This window comes from Schistocerca americana, chromosome 4 (assembly GCF_021461395.2).
Source record: "Schistocerca americana isolate TAMUIC-IGC-003095 chromosome 4, iqSchAmer2.1, whole genome shotgun sequence".
Classification (NCBI taxonomy): Eukaryota; Metazoa; Arthropoda; class Insecta; order Orthoptera; family Acrididae; genus Schistocerca; species Schistocerca americana.
Genome location: NC_060122.1, coordinates 822,398,149 through 822,419,934, shown reverse-complemented (window position 1 = coordinate 822,419,934; position 21,786 = coordinate 822,398,149). Strand labels below are relative to the sequence as shown.

The following is a 21,786-nucleotide window of genomic DNA, read 5'->3' as shown; positions in this document are numbered from 1 at the left end:
ACACTAACCCTTAACAGAAAACAATAACTTGAAGACATCAAACAAGAAGAAAGATCATCAGAAAATTCAAGGCAGAAGACATATACCCAAAACGGTTATAGGCTACAATCAATTAAAACAACAGATAAGTTTTCAAACGCCGAAATTGATGTTAGGAAAAGGCGAATGAAATTCTTCGGCCATCTTAGCCGACAACCAGAAAATCGATTGGCGAAGAGAATAATAGATTATGTTATCTCCACTTGAGAATTTCACACCTTGCGTAGATGAAATTCGAAAGGACCTAAATAATGCAAACGTAGGACCAGCCGACATTCTGTAGACATCTTCAGACAGAAAGTAGACAAATCAGAAGTTATACCAGAGGAACCAAAAGAAAAAAAAATTCAGAAAAAAGTGATCGGATGAGCGTAAACAAGCGTTTTCGGAAAGAATGAAAGCCTATTGGTAGAACAAGAAGAACTCAAACAAAAACTGATCGAGTTATTTGCTTAACGACTTCCATTTCTGTTGTGAAGTACCGTGTGATGCAATGTCCACGTATTGTATTGTGTGTTGATTAGAATGAGCACAACCATTGTTAAACGGCCTCGGACAGACGGGGAATTATTGCTACGTATAGTTCTACAGTATTAAGCAGATATTTGTCAACCAAGAAGAAGTGGCAGTGTTATTACAAGAGCCAGTGGGAAGTCATTGTTTGCTGTGAAGGAGGCAGACATTATGTTGCAGCATTACCCACTGTACTGGCCAAATATTACGGTGGGAATTACAACTTGGAAGCCACTGTGTAAAAGCGGCTAAACCATCCATCAGTAGCAAAATCTTGGCAGCGGCTGCAGTACGCTGCTCAACATCACTAAGATATTCTATTTTGCATAGTGACGGACATATTGTAAAAGTCATGATTTGTCGTCACCTTGTACAAGTTAATACAAGTTAAGTGTTTAAAAGCAACAAGCTTTATCACAGTGTTGTTATTTCAATAGATATTTAGTGGGGCCGTATCACATACTGTGATATTTAATCAGCAATATTTTCAGATCATAAGCTGGATATCCCCCCCTATGAACCGTGGACCTTGCCGTTGGTGGGGAGGCTTGTGTGCCTCAGTGATACAGATAGCCGTACCGTAGGTGCAACCACAACGGAGGGGTGTCTGTTGAGAGGCCAGACAAACGTGTGGTTCCTGAAGAGGGGCAGCAGCCTTTTCAGTAGTTGCAGGGGCAACAGTCTGGATGATTGACTGATCTGGTCTTGTAACACTAACCAAAACGGCCTTGCTGTGCTGGTACTGTGAATGGCTGAAAGTAAGGGGAAACTACAGCCGTAATTTTTTCCGAGGGCATGCAGCTTTACTGTATGATTAAATGATGATGGTGTCCTCTTGGGTAAAATATTCCGGAGGTAAAATAGTCCCACATTCGGATCTCCAGGTGGGGACTACTCAAGAGGACATCGTTATCAGGAGAAAGAAAACTGGCGTTCTACGGATCGGAGCGTATAATGTCAGATCCCTTAATCGGGCAGGTAGGTTAGAAAATTTAAAAAGGGAAGCTACTACAAACAGCATAGTGAACGCATTACTGTGGCCAAGATAGACACGAAGCCCACGCCTGCTACAGTAGTACAAGTTTGCATGCCAACTAACCCTGCAGATGCTGAAGAAATTGATGAAATGTATGATGAGATAAACGAAATTATTCAGGTAGTGAAGGGAGACGAAAATTTAGTAGTAATGGGTGACTCGAATTCAACAGTGGGAAAAGGAAGAAAAGGAAACGTAGTAGGTGAATATGGATTAGGCCTAAGAAATGAAAGAGTAAGCCATCTGGTAGAATTTCGCACAGAGCATAACTTAATCATAGCTACTAACACTTGGTTCAAGAATCATGAAAGAAGGTTGTATACATGGAAGAACCCTGGAGATACTAGAAGGTTTCAGATAGATTATATAATGATAAGACAGAGATTTAGGAACCAGGTTTTAAAGTGTAAGAGATTTCCAGGGGGAGATGTGGACTCTGACCACAATCTATTGGTTATGAACGGTAGATTAAAAGTGAAGAAACTCCAAAAAAGGTGTGAATTTAAGGAGATGGGACCTGGATAAACTGAAAGAACCAGAGGTTGTAGAGAGTTTCAGGGAGAGTGTAAGGGAACAATTGACAGGAATGGGGGAAAGAAATACAGTAGAAGAAGAATGGGTAGCTTTGAGGGATGAAATAGTGAAGGCAGCAGAGGATCAAGTAGGTAAAAAGACGAGGGCTAGTAGAAATCCTTGGGTAACAAAAGAGATACTGAATTTAATTGATGAAAGGAGAAAATACAAAAATGCAGTAAATGAAGCAGGCAAAAAGGAACGCAAACGTCTCAAAAATAAGATCGACAGGAAGTGCAAAATGGCTAAGCAGGGATGGATTGAGGACATATGTAAGGATGTAGAGGCTTATCTCACGAGGGGTAAGATAGATAGTGCCTACAGGAAAATTAAAGAGACCTTTGGAGAAAAGTGAACCACTTGTATGAATATCAAGAGCTCAGATGGAAACCCAGTTCTAAGGAAAGAAGGGAAAGCAGAAAGGTGGAAGGAGTATATAGGCCCAGCCTAAGTGGCCGAGCGGTTCTAGGCGCTTCAGTCTGGAAACGCGCGACCGCTGCGGTCGCAGGTTCGAATAATGCCTCGGGCATGGATGTGTGTGATGTCCTTAGGTTAGTTAGGTTTAAGTAGTTCTAAGTTCTAGGGGACTGATGACCTTAGCTGTTAAAGTCCCATAGTGCTCAGAGCCATTTTTGGAGTATATAGAGGGTCTATACAGGGGCCATGTTCTGGAGGACAATATTATGGAAATGGAAGAGGATATAGATGAAGATGAAATGGGAGATACGATACTGCGTGAAGAGTTTGACAAAGCACTGAAAGACCTGAGTCGAAAGAAGGCCCCAGGAATAGACAACATTCCATTAGAACTACTGACGGCCTTGGGAGAGCCATTCCTGACAAAACTCTACCATCTGGTGAGCAAGATGTATGAGACAGGCGAAATTCCCTCAGACTGCAAGAAGAATATAATAATTCCAATCCCAAAGAAAGCAGGTGTTGACAGATGTGAAAAATATCGAACTATCAGCTTAATAAGTCACAGCTGCAAAATACTAACACGAATTCTTTACAGACGAATGGAAAAACTGGTAGAAGCCGTCCTCGGGGAAGATCAGTTTGGATTCCGTAGAAATGTTGGAACACGTGAGGCAATAGTGACCCTACGACTTATCTTAGAAGAAAGATTAAGGAAAGGCAAACCTACGTTTCTAGCATTTGTAGACTTAGAGAATGCTTTTGACAATGTTGACTGGAGTACTCTCTTTCAAATTCTTAAGGTGGCAGGGGTAAAATACAGGGAACGAAAGGCAATTTACAAATTGTATAGAAAGCAGATGGCAGTTATAAGAGTTGAGGGACATGAAACTGGAGCAGTGGTTGGGAAGGGAGTGAGACAGGGATGTAGCCTCTCCCCGGTACTATTCAATCTGTATATTGAGCAAGCAGTGAAGGAAAAAAAAGAATTTTCTGTCCCGATACGTATTCGACTAAAAACTTCGAGGTTCGCCGATGACACTGTAATTCTGTCAGAGACAGCAAAGGACTTGGAAGAGCAGTTGAACGGAATGGACAGTGTCTTGAAATGAGGGTATAAGATGAACATCAACAAAAGCAAAACCAGGATAATGGAATGTAGTCGAATTAGGTCAGGTGATGCTGAGGGAAATAGATTAGGAAATGAGACACTTAAAGAAGTGAAGGAGTTTTACTATTTGGGGAGCAAAATAACTGATGATGACCGAAGTAGAGAGGATATAAAATGTAGGCTGGCAATGGCAAGGAAAGCGTTTCTGAAGAAGAGAAATTTGTTAACATCGAGTATTGCTTTAAGTGTCAGGAAGTCGTTTTTGAAAGTATTTATATGGAGTGTAGCCACATATGGAAGTGAAAATTGGACGATAAATAGTTTAGACAAGAAGAGAATAGAAGCTTTCGAAATGTGGTGCTACAGAAGAATGGTGAAGATTAGATGGGTAAATCACATAACTAATGAGGAGGTATTGAATAGAATTGGGGAGAAGAGGAGTTTGTGGCACAGCTTGACTAGAAGAAGGGATAGGCTGGTAGGACACGTTCTGAGGCATCAAGGGATCACCAATTTAGTACTGGAGGGCAGCGTGGAGGGTTAAAATCGTAGAGGGAGGCCAAGAGATGAATGCAATAAGCAGATTCAGAAGGATGTAGGTTGCAGTAGGTACTGGGAGATGAAGAAGCTTGCACAGGATAGAGTAGCATTTAGAGCTGCATCAGACCAGTCTCAGGACTGAAGACCACAACAACAACAACAACAACAACAACAACATGCTGGATATATGTAGACATATATATAGTGCTTAAAAATATTATTGCCATATTAAGCAAAGCATCAGATTGTGTACAAAGTACCAGCTATTTTATTACATTGACAAGTATAATAAAAGCAGTTGCAGAAGAAGACAACAAAAGGTACTCCGCACATTTTCATTACTACAAAAAAGTTTATTACTGTGGTATTCAGAACATACGATTTTGCTGAATCATGGAGTGTGACAAACTAAATTTATGTTTCAACAAATGTTTTTTTTACGTTGCATTGAAGTCCTATCAGTTCAAAAATTCTTCACGCTGAAAATTATCAGGGAACATCACTGTAAAAACTCATTTTCAGTCAGTGGTCAATTATGTATAACGATAATGTTAAAGTAGGATGTTTATTAACTGCAAAAGTTATAAATAACACCTAAACAGTAACTAAGCATCTTCAATGATGTTTTCACTCAACATTTCAGTGTTATTTTACACAAAAGTGTCTCAAGTTTAAAACAGATTTATTCTATATAAAAGTTTAGATTTATTTTATACTGATGAAAGTGTATTTTGCCACGGTAACGAAAGTAATACATGTGTAGGATCCATATTGTCAATATGCACAGTATGTCGTTATTTCAAAATGGTTATGACTTCCATTGTGTGCTCTCCTTCCCCTTGTTTGCTTGTAAAATTACTATATCGGTTCCAATTACACAAAATTAAAGAGTGTGTGGTAAGAGTTTAGCTCTCCAGTGCTTAGAACGATTAGTGACATCAACACTGATATCTTAATCCACGCCAAGTGTCCGCCCATTATAATTACGACTGCGATCGCCAAACACGGTCATTTATAGCCGAAAACTTATCCATATAAGGATAGAACTGGGTGGTCCATCGCAGGGTCTCTGTACTGAAAAAGAACGAGTCGAAAGTTACAGGCGAAAACAGTTCTCAAACCTCTGACTGTGGAACACTTTTACTGATACCGTTCTTGCTAAGACTGTAGGGTAGGCAACCTTCAGAGGTGATAGTATGGGCCAAAACAAGGAAAATATATCCAGTAAACAAGAGCTCTAAGATAAGTGATAATTAACTGAACCCCATTGATGACCAAGCAACTTCTCTAGAATAAATGATAATTAATTGAAGCCCTCAGCTGCCAACGGGTGTTGTTGATATACCTCGATGGGGAGAGCTGAAAATGTGTGCCCTGACGGGGACTTGAACCCGGGATCGCCTGCTTACGTGGCAGATGCTCTGTCCATCTGAGCCACCGAAGACACGGATGAATAGTGCGACTGCGGGGACTTATCCCTTGCACACTTCCCGTGTCTGTTAGGTACATTACGTATTTAGATTGTGGACAGTTGGGAGTATGGGTCTCACGGGAAGTGTGCAAGGGATAAGTCCCTGCAGCCGCGCTATTTATCTGTGTCGTCGGTGGCTTACATGGATAGAGCGTCTGCCATGTAAGCAGGAGATCCCGGGTTCTGGTCGCTGGCGGGGCACACATTTTCAGCTGTCCCCATGGAGGTATATCAACATCACCTGTTGGCAGCTGAGGGCTTCAATTAATTATCATTTATTCTAGAGAAGTTGCATTGTCATCAATGGTACCTGTTCTCTCGAGAACAGTTACTATCTTCATATTTAAAATAAGTACCAGCGAAGTTCTGAGCACTTTTTCATCTTCCTCTATTGAACAAGTGCTCATAGCTCTTAGGATATGCATTTTAGAGATCCGTTTTACTGGGAATTTCTCCTAGTTTTCGTCCATACTACCACGTGTGAATGTTGCCCACCCTACAATGTCAGCAACAACAGTACCGGAACATGCATTCCAGTGTCAGAGGTATAAAAACTGGTTCGGTTTGTAGCTTTCCACTCGTTCGTTTCAGTAGAGGGACCTGACCTCAAGCTGATACATTTATCCACAGTCTGCCCAAGATTCAACATAAAATCAGTACATGGAGCAGGAACACCAGTTACATAGGAATATGCGGTGACGGTCTTCCTGCAGGGTCGCTCTGTTTACTCGTGTAGAGCCCATGTTTTTTGTTCCCGTACCTGCTGCTGCAGGAAGGTGAGGCCGCGCTGCAGTTCCAGCACAGGTCGGGCGATGCCGTGCAGCACAGCCGACGGCTCCGCCTCCTGCTGCTGTTGCTGCTGCAGCTGCAGCTGCTCCGACACCTGCGAGAGGCGGCGATCCGACACGGCGCCGCCCTGCGCCGGCTCTGCCGACTGCAAACACCACAAACTCGCTCTTAGCCATTCCATTTGTCTGCTCTACTGGCAATAAGTGCCAGGGAACAAACTGAGGCACAGCGAAACAACAACAATAACAATACTGGACGAGTTATTTATGTAGCGTTTCTACAGTGCCAAGAGGAAGCGCATTCTCATTATCGGCTACCTGTTTCATTGACTTATTAAATCTTCTTACTAGTGTTTGTCTGGGCACGTATGACATGGCTATATCGGCTGTCTCTCCTAAGAGGCGTCATGCGCAGTCTCTCTGGCGTTTCGACACATATCTGCACTCGATTTTGCAAGCTATAACTGACGTTGTCAATCTGTATATTGAACAAGCAGTAAAGGAAACAAAAGAAAAATTCGGAGTAGGTATTAAAATTCATGGAGAAGAAGTAAAAACTTTGAGGTTCGCCGATGACATTGTAATTCTGTCAGAGACAGCAAAGGACTTGGAAGAGCAGTTGAACGGAATGGACAGTGTCTTGAAAGGAGGGTATAAGATGAACATCAACAAAAGCAAAACGAGGATAATGGAATGTAGTCAAATTAAATCGGGTGATGCTGAAGGGATTAGATTAGGAAATGAGACACTTAAAGTAGTAAAGGAGTTTTGCTATTTAGGGAGTAAAATAACTGATGATGGTCGAAGTAGAGAGGATATAAAATGTAGACTGGCAATGGCAAGGAAATCGTTTCTGGCGAAGAGAAATTTGTTAACGTCGGGTATAGATTTAAGTGTCAGGAAGTCGTTTCTGAAAGTATTTGTATGGAGTGTAGCCATGAATGGAAGTGAAACGTGGACGATAACTAGTTTGGACAAGAAGAGAATAGAAGCTTTCGAAATGTGGTGCTACAGAAGAATGCTGAAGATAAGGTGGGTAGATCACGTAACTAATGAGGAGGTATTGAATAGGATTGAGGAGAAGAGAAGTTTGTGGCACAACTTGACTAGAACAAGGGATCGGTTGGTAGGACATGTTTTGAGGCATCAAGGGATCACAAATTTAGCATTGGAGGGCAGTGTGGAGGGTAAAAATCGTAGAGGGAGACCAAGAGATGAATACACTAAGCAGATTCAGAAGGATGTAGGCTGCAGTAGGTACTGGGAGATGAAGAAGATTGCACAGGATAGAGTAGCATGGAGAGCTGCATCAAACCAGTCTCAGGACTGAAGACCACAACAACAACAACAACAACTGACGTTGGCCTAAACAAATCCTGCTCATCACTTCTTTCGTGCACCACCCATTGTCGAAGGAAAGCATCGGTTTGACTGTCATCACGAAGAAAGTTATTTTTAAAGTGGAATGTTGTGACCAATCTGAAATTAGCCTAGTGCGATGTTTATTCAGACTGTCGGTATTAAAAGGGAGAGAAAAGTGATCAGTACTCCAGTACCAGCTGAGGAGAGCTGCTGCATGGTCGCAGCAGCTAGTATGGACAGGTCACTGCTGGAATACTTTTCAGTTTTCGTATTTTACTGTCCCTTTTAATACAGATCGTCCACACTAATTTCGGATCGCTCGTACATACGATTCCACTTTTAAAATAAATTTGTTTGTAACAGGAAATGAAGTGAAATGTCGTGAGGCAAGGGCCTTCCGCCAGGTAGACCTGAATGACTGCCGCAAGTCTTTTGAGGTGACGTCACTTCGGTGACTTGCCTGTCGATGAGGCCAGTCAGGAATCGAACCTGTGTCCCCCAGTATGACAAGCTGGCGTACTGTCCACTCAGCTACGGTGGTGGACAACGGGTAATAAATGAACACTCTCCGTCGGCCTGGGCGTCGTATGAAAGATGTTATGAGCAGCACCTGTTTGGGTTGACTCCAGGTACACATTGCAAATATCTGCTGCAACACCAGAGAAAATGCGCCTGCTGACTCTTAGGAAGGACATGTAGTATAGGATTATCGTTACTCAACATGGCAAACTATAATCCAAACTATAATCCTGTCCACACCGGAAACTATCTTGGTCTTGTCACTTGGTGCAGCCACATTTTATTTCAAAGACACGTGCAAGAAGGGTTGTGATTGGGGAAAATGTTTTTTTTGGACAGCTTCCTATTAACATCATTAGATTTATTGATGAAGAGGACGAGTAAAGTATAATTTTGGCAATGGAGAAGGTGACTGAACATGCTTCCCAAATGTTAAAGTTCGGTAAATCAGTGGTGCACAAATGATGGCTGGAGGGAATGGGAGTCAAGTACTTTCTTCAAAGAAGAAGAAGACGCAGAGGAAGCAGAAGAAGAAGAAGAAGAACGAACGCTCTCACGGTAAGTATCTCATTGGAGATATGCATATAGGTGCTATTAGGAAGATGGTTCAAATGGCTCTGAGCACTATGGGACTCAACTGCTGAGGTCATCAGTCCCCTAGAACTTAGAACTAGTTAAACCTAACTAACCTAAGGACATCACAAACATCCATGCCCGAGGCAGGATTCGAACCTGCGACCGTAGCGGTCTTGCGGTTCCAGACTGCAGCGCCGTTAACCGCACGGCCACTTCGGCCGGCCTATTAGGAAGAAATTTCTTTTATGGCTATAAGAGATATAAGAGCACACAAATTTTGAATGAACTTCACCGCTTCTTCTACAAAAAATAACTTCATGGTTAACAATTAAAGCCACGTGGGATAGCCGCGCAGTCTGAGGCGCCTTCCCACGGTTCTCGCAACTACCCCCACCCATCGGAGGTTTGAGTCCTCCCTCGGGCATCGGTGTCTGTGCTGTCCTTAGTGTGAGTTAGTTTAAGTTAGTTTAAGTAGTGTGTAAGCCTAGGGACTGATGACCTCAGCAGTTTGGTCCCATGGGAAATTACCACAAATTTTCCAACAATTTAAGTATCGGAAGAAAACATTCTGTCCAACGGATTCAGTTTTAAAAAGTGACAAATTATGTAAGCGATTAAATGGTAACGACTATTCTTAGCAGCAAATAATACGATACATGTTAGACTTTGCATAAAAATAAACCTTTCAAATTGAAACTGCCAGTAATTTATTTTCACAAGTCTGAAAATGGACAAATACTGCATTGTCAAAAAGCGGTTTTAAGTTACATTGTATGAGAAGAATTTAAAAATTGAAGTGCCGATGAACACTTAAATTCTGCACTAGACGTTTAGCACATCACAGCTCCTCACTTGTAAGAATTCTCTTTCTAACGTTACTTTACAAAGTAGTAAAAGAAAAGGCGGGTTTGACTGAGCAACATGTGGCTCACAGGCTGCCGCAAACAAACTGGATCCAGTAGGTGAGCGAGAGCTGGAAGGTGGTCCCAGTAACAACTCAGAGAAATGTAAAATGCTGCCGCTATTTTGGAAACATCCTCTCTATGTGTGTGCCGTTTGACGTCACGTTGCTGGGGTTCATGGCCCTTGATGTCCTTATAAAGGGGTTGAATCGTCTCGGGGTATCAGCAGCATCAAAAGTTGTCAAGGCCGTTATCCTGCTGCTCGTCAAACTGTGAACAGTCGTTCGCGACAGTGAAGTGTTTGTAAATCAAAGCCCCAAGCAAAGGGGTGGTCTGACTGACATCCTCCATGACACCCACTTAGGCCTTCAAGTGTCGTTTCTGAGCAGTGATGCGTCTGAAATGTTTTTGTCGGCTGCCTAAAAGAAACCGCGTGATTTCAACTTTGGGAGTCACAGTTCTGACCTCCATTGCAGGGACGTCAAAAGAAAGGGTGAAACGTTCGTAAGAGGGGGTGTGACAACCTTCCCATCGGGTGACACGTCCATGGTGGCGTTGGCGCTGACATGACAGAATTGTGATGAAATTTAGTGTCAATGTGACATGGTTAACCTACCTTACACGTCACATGAGCGTCTGAGCTCTGGCCTTCTCTTTCACATGCGTCGCTAATTGAGGCATTGTCGTGTCAGAGGGTAATATTGCAAGATGCCATGCTTTTGCACCATTACAGACGAAGGTTGTAGGTACCTTTGAGCCAAGTTCAAAGTTTGGCGTAGCAGTGGGAGACAATTATAAGATTTCGAAAAGTGATACTTTAATCGTGTTGCGCAACGTATTTTACATTGCAGATCAGGTTTTTGGTAGTTATTGTAAACCGACATATGCATAGGTCAGGAGTAAGAAGTCAAAGAAGTATTGATTATGGCTGCTCTTATTCTGGTAGGCATCGAATACTCTAAATCGAATTAAATTCCGTCATCTGAGGAATTATGGAATACTTACTGTGTAATTAAGCAGCATGTGGTAAGTGTCTTGAGAATTCCCCAAGAGTACTTTTTCTTTTAAAACGCAACAATGAGAAGTGGTAGCTGGAGGTTTTGCTTCATTCACCCTCTTCACGGCAGAAACTGAGTGTTCTAGAACTCCTTGGTAGCTGGAGAAACCTTCAAAAGATAAGCTCTCGAAATTTTTACAGACGTTGAGTATGCTTCTGATACTTCACAACAAAATGGCCTAAAGAGATAAAGGGCCAGCAGATGCCAGCTCACAAGGTGAAGTTGAGAGCGTAATTTGCATGGACAGAATTATGGGAGAACTGACTAGTACTCAAATTTTCTGTCCCGATACGTATTCGATTAAAAACTTCGAGGTTCGCCAATGACATTGTAATTCTGTCAGAGACAGCAAAGGACCTGGAAGAGCAGCTGAACGGAATGGACAGTGTCTTGAAAGAAGAATATAAGATGAACATTAACAAAAGCAAAAAAAGGATAATGGAATGTAGCCGAATTAATTCGGGTGATGCTGCGGGAATTAGATTAGGAAATGAGACTCTTAAAGTAGTAAATGAGTTTTGCTATTTTGGGAGCAAAATAACCGATGATGGTCGAAGTAGAGAGGATATAAAATGTAGAATGGCAATGGCAAGGAAAGCGTTTCTAAAGAAGAAAAATTTGTTAACATCGAGTATAGATTTAAGTGTCAGGAAGTCGTTTCTGAAAGTATTTGTATGGAGTGTAGCCATGTACGGAAGTGAAACGTGCACGATAAATACTTTAGACAAGAAGAGAATAGAAGCTTTCTAAATGTGGTGCTTCAGAAGAATGCTGAAGATTAGATGGGTAGCTCACAAAACTATCGAGGAGGTAGTGAATAGAATCGGAGAGAAGAGAAATTTGTGGCACAACTTGACTAGAAGAAAGGATAGGTTGGTAGGGCATATTCTGAGGCATCAAGGGATCACCAATTTAGTGCTGGAGGTCAGCGTGGAGGTTAAAAATAGTAGAGGGAGACCAAGAGATGAATATACTAAACAGATTCAGAAGGATGTAGGTTGGAATAGGTACTGGGGAATGAAGAGGCTTGCACAGGATAGAGTAGCATGGAGAGTTGCATCAAACCAGTCTCTGGACTGAAGAGCACAACAACAATAACAAACGTATTCGATGTTATTGCAGTATGGCGATGAAACGGAGCTAGAATCTCTGAGGATTGTCTTAGTAGAGCAAGTCAAACTGAACTACTTGTAGCGACCGATTCGGTACCTACTAGCCTTGATGATACTCGGCCAATGACAGATTCCCTAGAGGAGCAACTGGCTCGAAACGTCGAGATGAATGGGAAAAATATTATACTGTTGTCGATAATCGATACGTTAAGCAATCGTAAGTCTGAGTTGCAAACGGTGAGGGGTAAGATAAATGATAATATCGATAAGGTAAACTCCAGTCTAAAAATTGATTTTAAAACAGAGAACAGATATTGAAAAAGTAAATTCCAGGGTAATGTTACACCTGAAATTGGAAGTAAAGAATGACATTGAAAACCAGTTTGCCTGATATAGAGAACAACTCCAACTGGAAGTTAATTCACAGTTGACAAAGATTGTTTGAAAGGCAGACAGGGATATCAGTAGAAAGCAAAAAGCAATTGGAGTTAAAGATGCTAAATTAAAGTAAATTAGATCTCTGGAAGGAATGCAACATGTTGCGACGTAAAGCAGTTTGCTTATGGAGTAGAAATTTCCATTGCACAGACACTTCATAATTATGTAATGAGTGTCTGAAAACTATTCGATTCTGTATGGGAGTGTTTGAAAGATACAACAGTACATAATCTGACAATAGCATGTATAGAAAAAGCAGTGAAAACTCTTTTATAAATTTCTCACTTTAGAGTTTTGTGAAATATTTGGCTAATTATTTGTAAAGGATTATCGGACTTGCAAGAACGTAGAATTTGTATTTGTGTTTGGTGTGAGGGTTCCAGCTCCAGAGTTTCCAATAACAGCCCATTTCTGATACATAGAGAACTGAATTTTGTTGTGGTTATTATTTTACTGTATCAGGACAAGATTTTGTTACAGACACATGTATGTCTTCTCTTGTCTAATATTATGTTGTTTTTTTTTTAATTCCAGAACTACTATCTTTCTAACAACTTTTAAATTTAGCACTTTGGTATAGATATTTTTTTGCCAATAACATATTTCCATCGTTGTTTACATTAATATTATGGTGTATATGTTCATCGTACATATGTACTCCTTCTCCTACAATGAGAATTTTTCCAGTCTGCATTTTCCATTCGCAAAGGATACTCAAGAAACTCTTTCTCAGTCACAACACTGCACAACACATTATAGTGATTCACCAACTACACACCTTCTTGCTCCGCATCAGAGAGTGATTATGTTACAGGATTAACCAAAAGACATTTGAATGTATTAAAGGGATATATTACAGTGACAAAAGGTGCCATAAGAAAAGTGTTATTGGTACATTTCTGATTGGTGAACTTACAGATAACAGCATATGTCCTCGAAGGTGGATCCCGTCCAGTGCCCAGCATAAAAAGAAAGATGCCCTTCACTACAGGAACGGGATGACGGACAGAGAATGGCTTGGCTTGTAGGACGGTGCGTACCTGTTGCTGGAGCAGCTGGCTGAGCTGCCTGACGGGCTGCGCTACCGTCTCCAGGATGGAGGCGCTGGTGCGCTCGAGCAGCGAGTGGTCGTCCTCCTCGGCCATGACGGCGCGCTGCTGCTCCACCAGCTGCAGGCCGCGGCGCAGCTCCTGCACCGGCTGCGCCAGCTGCTCCACCACCAGCTGCTCCGGCTGCTCCAGGCCGCGCCGCAGCTGCTCCACCGGCTGCGACAGCGTCTCCAGCACTGACAGGCTGGTACGCGCCAGCTGCGGCTCCGACGCCGACTCGGACCGCACCTGCTCCTCCACCGCGGCCAGGCCACGCTGGATCTCCTGCAGCGACCTGATACACACCGACACCACTCGAAGTTATACTTCACACTGTAGCTAGGTTCCTGTGCCGTACTTACAGCGTCAGTCCCAAATAATGTACTACATACGATCTCATACAGTGAATTACACACTCTGACATCACAAATCCCATCTCATAGCTAATTACATCCCACCTCTGCTAAGTTGTATGATGTCGCCTAAGTTAGAGGTAGCCAGTGGATTTATAGCTGCTGTATGTGTGGGTAGCTGGATATAAGTGCACATCTCAGAGTTCCAGAAGAAATTGAGAAATGGAGGAAACTGTCAGGTGGGAGAGCAGCCTGTGGAGGAGTGACCCAAATTAACTGTAGATAACCGAAATGCGACAGACTACAGGCAAGGCAACAGACCAGGACAAGGGCAAGCAACTTGGACAACAACGACATGCTACACAAAGCGGTCACCATGACAATGACAACAAATGGCTCTGAGCACTATGGGACTCAACTGCTGTGGTCATCAGTCCCCTAGAACTTAGAACTACTTAAACCTAACTAACCTAAGGACATCACACACATCCATGCCCGAGGCAGGATTCGAACCTGCGGCCGTAGCAGTCGCACGGTTCTGGACTGCGCGCCCAGAACCGCGAGACCACCGCGGCCGGCCAATGACAACAAGGCCAAGGGCAGTGGAGAGACAAATCCGAGGTGCAACAGGAGAGAGTAACTGGTGACGAGCAAGGTAATTATCAAGCAGTCCTGGTACAGGAAAATTGGATCGGAAATTGTCAAGCAACTCCACTGAACCGACTGACTGTGCACTGTCCAGCCACCGATGCATCACCTGGACAGAATGCTAGTGTCCGTCGTACACATGTGGCGTGAGACAATGGCGCTCTCACTATGCTGGCACAGCACTGCGCAGCTGTGGTCCCCTGTAAGTCCATTTCTTTTGACAGCCATTCGAGCTCTGTGGCTCCTGATACCAGAGTACTCATGGTAGAAATTTCGTTGACAACACAGTATGAGATCAAAAGTATCTGGACACACGAATCACTGCTTCACAAATGCTGTTTTATGACAGGTAGCATTGTCACGCTGATACAAAAGATCGTCATCCTCGACTGTTGCTCTACTGTGTGCATCGCACAATGCCATACAGTTTGTTAATACCCATCTGTATTTAGCGTTTCCTTAAGCACAGAAGGGAACTGCACCATAACAACAAAAAACATCTACACCGAAACGCTACCACCTCTGTACCTTGCTGGTGGCACAACACATGATCGCAGATAATGTTCTCCAGGCATTTTCACAAAGCAAAACACTTCCATCCGGTGTCCATGGGCTATAGCTCGATTCGTCACTCCATACCACTCGTTTCCAGTCATTCACTATTCAGTGTAGGTCTTTACACCAGCTAAAGCGTCGTTTGTCGCTGACTACAGAAATGCGTGTTCCTTGACCATTGCACCGCATTATTTTTAACTCCCTACGCACTGTCATTGTGCTATCAGCTCTGCTTGTAGCACTTTGCCAGGCAAGTGATTCCCTCCTCTGGTTTCATCCGATTTCTTACATCCATCCTTCGCAATGCTCGACGACCCCTGCCTGCCTGCTCTTGGCCTAGCCTGGGTGTTCCTTCGCATTTCCGCTTCACAATCACATCAACACTTTTTGACCTGGGAGAAGGGTTGAAATGTACCTGACGATTTATTACCCAGATGACACCCATCCATTAGTCCACATTCGTCAACCAATTCTGCTGTTACTGCTTGTCTGCTGGCAGCACATTACTACCTGCCTTGTTTTATAATGCCGAGTCTGTCTCTCGCGTTGTCCAGCGGTCAATTCAGCATTATATACGGTGTCCTGATACTTTTGATCACATAATTTTACACCAACACCTGTCCTCCACTCACTGGCCAAATACTTGTTTTGTTTAGACCAAGCCATCAGACTGCCAAATCGACAATTCCCCCGGATATAATTCTCTTCTAGCCGTTGGTTTTTCAACCGTCAGGTCCACTGCTTCAGATTTTGATTGTCTTTTTTTAATTTTATAAATAACAAACAAAAACTTTGCGTAATGTTTGTTTATTGTTGCTCAGTACAATAAATATTAACACGAATGCGATAAACTGATGTATCTCGTCGCATCAGTGTTGTAACCTTTAAACTAGATGAAAACGAAGCAGCGTCATCTTGGAAACAAATGCACCCCTGTAGCTGTCAAATCGTCAGCTTTCTGCCCACGTCGGCTTCGTATCAACACCGCCACTACTGCTGCCCAAGTGTCGAGTGCCCCCTTTCAGATGACGCTGCTACTTTTATTCCAGTGGCTTGTGACGTCATTCCTTTGGCTTAGAACACGCCCAACTTCAGAATTACGATCCCCATTATGATTCAAATTAAGTTTCATGTCACTTCAAGTTATACTGATGACCAGTTATACAGAGAATTCATTTCATCCAAACGGCACTGTGAGTCCATCCTAAACTGTCGCTATTATTCGAATGCAAATCGTGTTTATAGCATATGGATTGATCTGGGATTACAACGTTTAAAACGGCTGAAACATAAAGATCAAAAATTACCACAAAAATACCAAAATTAACATCAAGTACAATGTTATTGTGATGGTATCAAACGATTTTGTTTGATCAGAGGCTTTGACTAAGAAATTACTATATGTATATTTATTGATGTTTTAATTAGCTGATAGTGATTAAAACATATTCTTTTATGTAAAATTAGTTATCACAATTCAAGTATGCTGCGACTTAAATAAATCAATTACTCCAAAAGGCTTTCCTAAAAAAATTTAAAGATGAATTGTGTCCTCATCTTACGCTTAGCAGGATTGGTTCATGGAAACCGTCCCCCATTAACCTGTTACGTAACTATGAATAAGAGGTGCCTCTGACTTTCAATACAATTTAGTGAAGTTGAGATTAATTTCTAAAAGGGAAACCAATGCTGAAAAGTTCAACCCCATGAAAAAAGCTGAAATAGTAAATTATAAGCGAAATAGTTGTTACGGAAGGGGATGCGCAATTTCTAGCAATTTTATGTAATGGCAGAAACTGTTTGTTACGTTATATCACAAGCAATTTTTATTGCACAGAATTTTAGATTACAGTTTACAAACCAGTTTTAATCTTGAAATAGTCGATTTCTAATAGATCTAACGGTTGCAGTCAATCCGGGACTTACGAAAACAGGACGAATGTGACACTAAACTTGACGACACGGGGATTCACAGCAGTTTTTCCACGGGTGGGGGGGGGGGGGGGGGGGAATCACAAGGTTCTAAAATTGTAATTATTTATATAAATTAATTGGTCAGTCTCGAGAGACCGTCATGCTATAAGAACTACATTTTATAGGTGACACAAAAATTATATACCAGAAGACAGGTGATTAACCGTTCAGTATACGAATAAAAGCTCTGTAGTTCAGATTCCAGTCTGGGGGTGGGGTGGCAAGTGTCCCCAGTTGCCCCTCCCCCTTTCGCGGTTGGGGGCGCCTGTGTGCACCCATCGCAAGATAGAGATAAACTTTAGAGCTTTTCTGATCAGGTGACTTAGCAATTGAGTGGGGATCTAGCAGCCAACAAACATCTTTACTTTTGCTGGTTGCGTACAGGACACCGATACAACGGCACTCACAATCTTTGTGGTACTCTAAAATTAGGAGACTGACGCCAAAAAATGCAATACAGTATTATAATTATTTCGGGAAATTACTAATAATGAAATTAGCGACTAAGAACCGACGGAAGACATACAGAATGGTGAAACCTAACATCTATATGTAAGTAGGTGGACAACACATTACTGTTCAACTATGCTATTAGGTATAAATTCAGGGAAAAAGTAACAAAATGGAACGACTAAGTAAAGCTAAGCGTAGGAAAGGCAGACGCAACGCTGATATTGGTTGGAAGAATGTTAAGGTAACGTAATTCAACCACGAAAGATCTGGCTTGCGACACATTCGTTCTATCCAGCCACTTTTGAAAGTTACTGTCCGGTACAGATACCTTCCTAGGTACGTGTTTGTTTAGCAACTGATAAATCGTTAAGAAGATGCTAGTCAAAGTTCAGTGTGAGTACCTATAAGGAAGGCATTGTAGACCATGGCTAGGTTTGCTCTTAAAAAAGGGAGAGCCTACTTTCTAGTTATAATCGGGCCAAATATTACTGTCTCCCTCATGCGTACCATGAAATCATCACGACGCGAAAAGGGAAGAAATTCAAGCTCATACCTAAATGACAAAAGCTTATTCATCCGATGTACAATTAGCGAATGGTACATTTCGAGGCCTAAACAATTATTTCGAGACAACATGCTGGAGAATACGGCAGCAGAAAAATGTCTCATGAAACTATGGCCTACAGAGAAAAAAAGTGAGGAAGAAACAGTTCTGCGGACTCAACATATACCCTACGGTGATGTGTTCCTGAGGAGAGGGAAACGTCGCAACTCTAAAACTGAAATAAAGGCGGTAGAGACAAAAGCGGACTTTAATACTTCGCCTAATTCGAAATCATCAGTGACTAAAAGCTGGTTCAGTCAAAATACAGATGAGATGAAGAAAGTGAAGCAATGAAATAGGTCATGTAATTATGTAAGTCTGTAGGCTCTTGGGCCGTTTGTCTTTAATGAGAAAAATCTGAATTATTAGTTCACGCCATACTTCTAACTTCCGTGGGACGCTTTTTCAGGATTCTTCTGGTGTCCCGAGGTGGCTGAAGAAGCTCACAGCACGGGGACCGAAACCTGAAGTGATGCAGAAGCTGGGAGACGATTTCAGCACCAAGGGATGAGCCATTGCTGAAGGAAACGTAATGACATTTGTCTGGTATTATTGGCAGAAGTCCCGTGCTGAAGGAAACGTAATGACATTTGTCTGGTATTATTGGCAGAAGTCCCGTGTGGGGTTGCTAGTCCCCCATCGGGCGCCTCCCCAGGTGGCGGATAGGGGAAAGCCTCCCATATATGGGTGGCACCGGGGAAATGAAATACCCGGGGTGGACCAAAACTAGCAGTGTGGTGGCGTCTGTACTCTAGTGGAGCGGCCTACCAAAGGCGTCTGTACCCCATGTCAGGGGCGGCCTGGAAATTATATCGCCAGTCCGTTCTGAAGCAAGCGTGGCGATTATGCTTCTCACCTTCGAGTTATGTTGTGTGACATTAATGTTAAATTTTCCGGAGTAATAGCCCCACAGTCGGATCTCCGGGTGGGAGCAACTTTGATTTCCCAAACACCAAGTGGTGCTGAGAAGAAGATACAGACTCTTCACGTCTGTACATATAACTGTCGCTCTCTAATAGGCAACGACAGACTAGAAGAGATCGAGAAAGAGCTTACAAAAATCAACTGGAGTATTGTTGGTTTAAGCGAAGTTCGCCGAAAAGGGGAAGACTGTCTCCGTTTGCGCTCTGGCAACTTGTTTTACTTTTGTGGCGATCCAGAAGGAAAACTCAATGGAGTTGGGTTCTTAATCAACAAAAATATTGCTGACAGAGTATCTGTCTTAGAAGGAACTTCCAGCAGGACAGCTCCAATGGTCCTGAAGGTGTCGAATAGGTATAAAATACAGATTGTTCAGCTGTACGCTCCCACCTTAAGTCACCCTGACGAAGAAATTGAATCCTTTTACGAAAGTCTGGATAACACCTGTAAAAAAGGTAGCGATTGTCACTTCCAGATGGTCATTGGAGATTTCAATGCAAAAGTTGGCACCAAGAAACAAGGCGACACAGTGGTGGGCAACTATGGGATTGACGACCGAAACGATAGAGGTGAGAGATTAGTCCAGTTCGCTGAGTACACCAGTATGTCCATCATGAATACGTTCTTTAAGAAGCACCCTGACCGAAAATGGACTTGGAGGAGCCCAAATTTCAGTGTCAAAAATGAGATAGACTTTATTCTGTCAAATATTCCGCAGATTGTAAAAGACGTATCAGTGCTAAATCAGTTCAACACTGGCAGTGATCACCGTCTTGTGAGAGCAAGGGTCGAACTCAATGTAAGAAATGAAAGGAGTAAACTTATGAAAGGGAAGAGAAGGGTAATCAACCTCAAAAACCTGGAAGAACATTCCTCGAAATTCCAAGAAGTCCTCCAAAGCAAGTTCCACATAACTAAAGATTGTGATTTGGCGGAAATGATTGTTTCAAGTGCACAAGAAGCCGGTGGCCTATGCCAAAAAAATAAACAACCAAAGAAATTCAGTGCCATAACTGAAACCCTTTTACAACAGAGGAGAGAAATGAAAATCCAAATCGATCGTGACATGGTGGCATATTCCGAACTATGTAAGGCAGTGCGAAGAGAAATGAAAACTGACATACAGAAATTCACTGAAGACACCTTACGAGCAAGCTTGGAGAACAAGACAAGTTTAAAGTCAGCCAAACGCAAACTCACAATAGGTAAAAAGCAGATTGTCGCACTCGATGGAAATGACAGTCGAATCACTGAAAAGGAGGCGGTTTTGAAGTTCATCAGAGACTTTTATAGCAATTTGTATAGCAATCCAGGGGAAAATTTGAGTGTATCTAATTTAAATGATATATCTAGTGTTCCAGATATACTCCCATCGGAAGTCAAGTGTGCTCTAGATAGCATGAAGAAGGGAACAGTGCCAGGTGATGATGAGCTCAGCGTTGACATCCTCAAACTGGCAGGAGAGGTAACAATAAATCACTTGGCAAAAGTATTTACTTCATGCCTGCACTATGCTTCAATCCCACTATCGTGGAACAAGGCTAAGATTATTTTGATACACAAGAAAGGAAGTATTCACAATATTAAAAACTACCGTGCTATCAGCTTGCTCTCAATTTTGTACAAAATTTTTACAAAGATCTTGTTAAACCGAATTAGTTCCACCCTAGACTCAGCCCAACCTATAGAACAAGGTGGATTCCGAAGCAATTTTAGCACTATTGACCACATTCTGACCGTTAGTGAAGTGATAAGCAGAGCGAATGAATACCAACTGCCTCTCTGCATTGCCTTTGTTGACTTTGAAAAGGCATTTGACTCCGTTAGCCATGTAGCTGTCCTCCAAGCTTTGAGTGAGCAAGGAGTGGGAGCAGCATACATTGAAGTGCTCAGGAAAATCTACGAGAATTCTTCAGCTTATGTTAACATCGGCGAATCAACTCAAGAATTCCGCATCATGAGGGGTGTCAAGCAAGGCGATCCCATCTCCCCAAAACTGTTCTCTGCTGTATTGGAAATGGCTATGTCAAAGCTGAGCTGGGAAGGTAAGGGAATTAGAATTAATGGAAGAAGGCTTACCAACTTGAGATTTGCTGATGATATTGCCTTACTGGCCAAAGACTTCGCAGAGCTCCAAAACTTAGTTACAAATCTTGCATCGGAATGTCAGCTGGTTGGCTTGAACATGAATCTTTCCAAAACAAAAGTAATATCCAACAAATGGATCCCAGCTGGAGATGTGAAAGTCAAGGACAGTCTACTAGAAGAGGTCAGTGAATATGTCTACCTTGGCCAGATTATAAATATGAAGGGAGACATAAGATCAGAAATCTATCGACGCATCAAGCTTGGCTGGCAAGCATTTGGGAAGAATTCAAAAGTATTCAGATCAAAAATGCCAGTAAATCTGAAGAAAGCAGTATTTGATCAATGCATTCTTCCTGTGATGACGTACGGATGCGAGACATGGACACTGAACTCATTCACAAAAGGGAAACTTAGGACAGCACAGAGAGCCATGGAGAGATCAATGCTGGGCTATACAAGAAAGGACAGGAAAAGGGCAGATGACATCCGGTCTGTGACGAAGGTTAATGACATCTTAGAGAGAGTAGGTTCCTTGAAATGGCAGTGGGCTGGCCACGTCGCAAGAAGAAAAGACAACAGCTGGACGAAGTTAGTACTGGAGTGGAGTCCGAGAGAGCACCGGAGGCCTAGAGGAAGACCACCAGACA

General features: G+C 42.5%; 1 protein-coding gene across 1 annotated transcript in view; it reads right to left on the bottom strand.

Annotated features, from left to right (window-relative positions):
* The window catches only part of LOC124613831 (muscle M-line assembly protein unc-89-like), a 261,356-nt gene that overhangs the window by 2,329 nt on the left and 237,241 nt on the right, over positions 1-21,786 (bottom strand). The window contains exons 17-18 of the mRNA XM_047142554.1: positions 13,496-13,838; positions 6,461-6,634 (exon numbers count right to left, since the gene is read on the bottom strand). Of these exons, the coding sequence (XP_046998510.1) occupies positions 6,461-6,634; positions 13,496-13,838 (517 nt within the window). The remainder of the gene's footprint in view (positions 1-6,460; positions 6,635-13,495; positions 13,839-21,786) is intronic.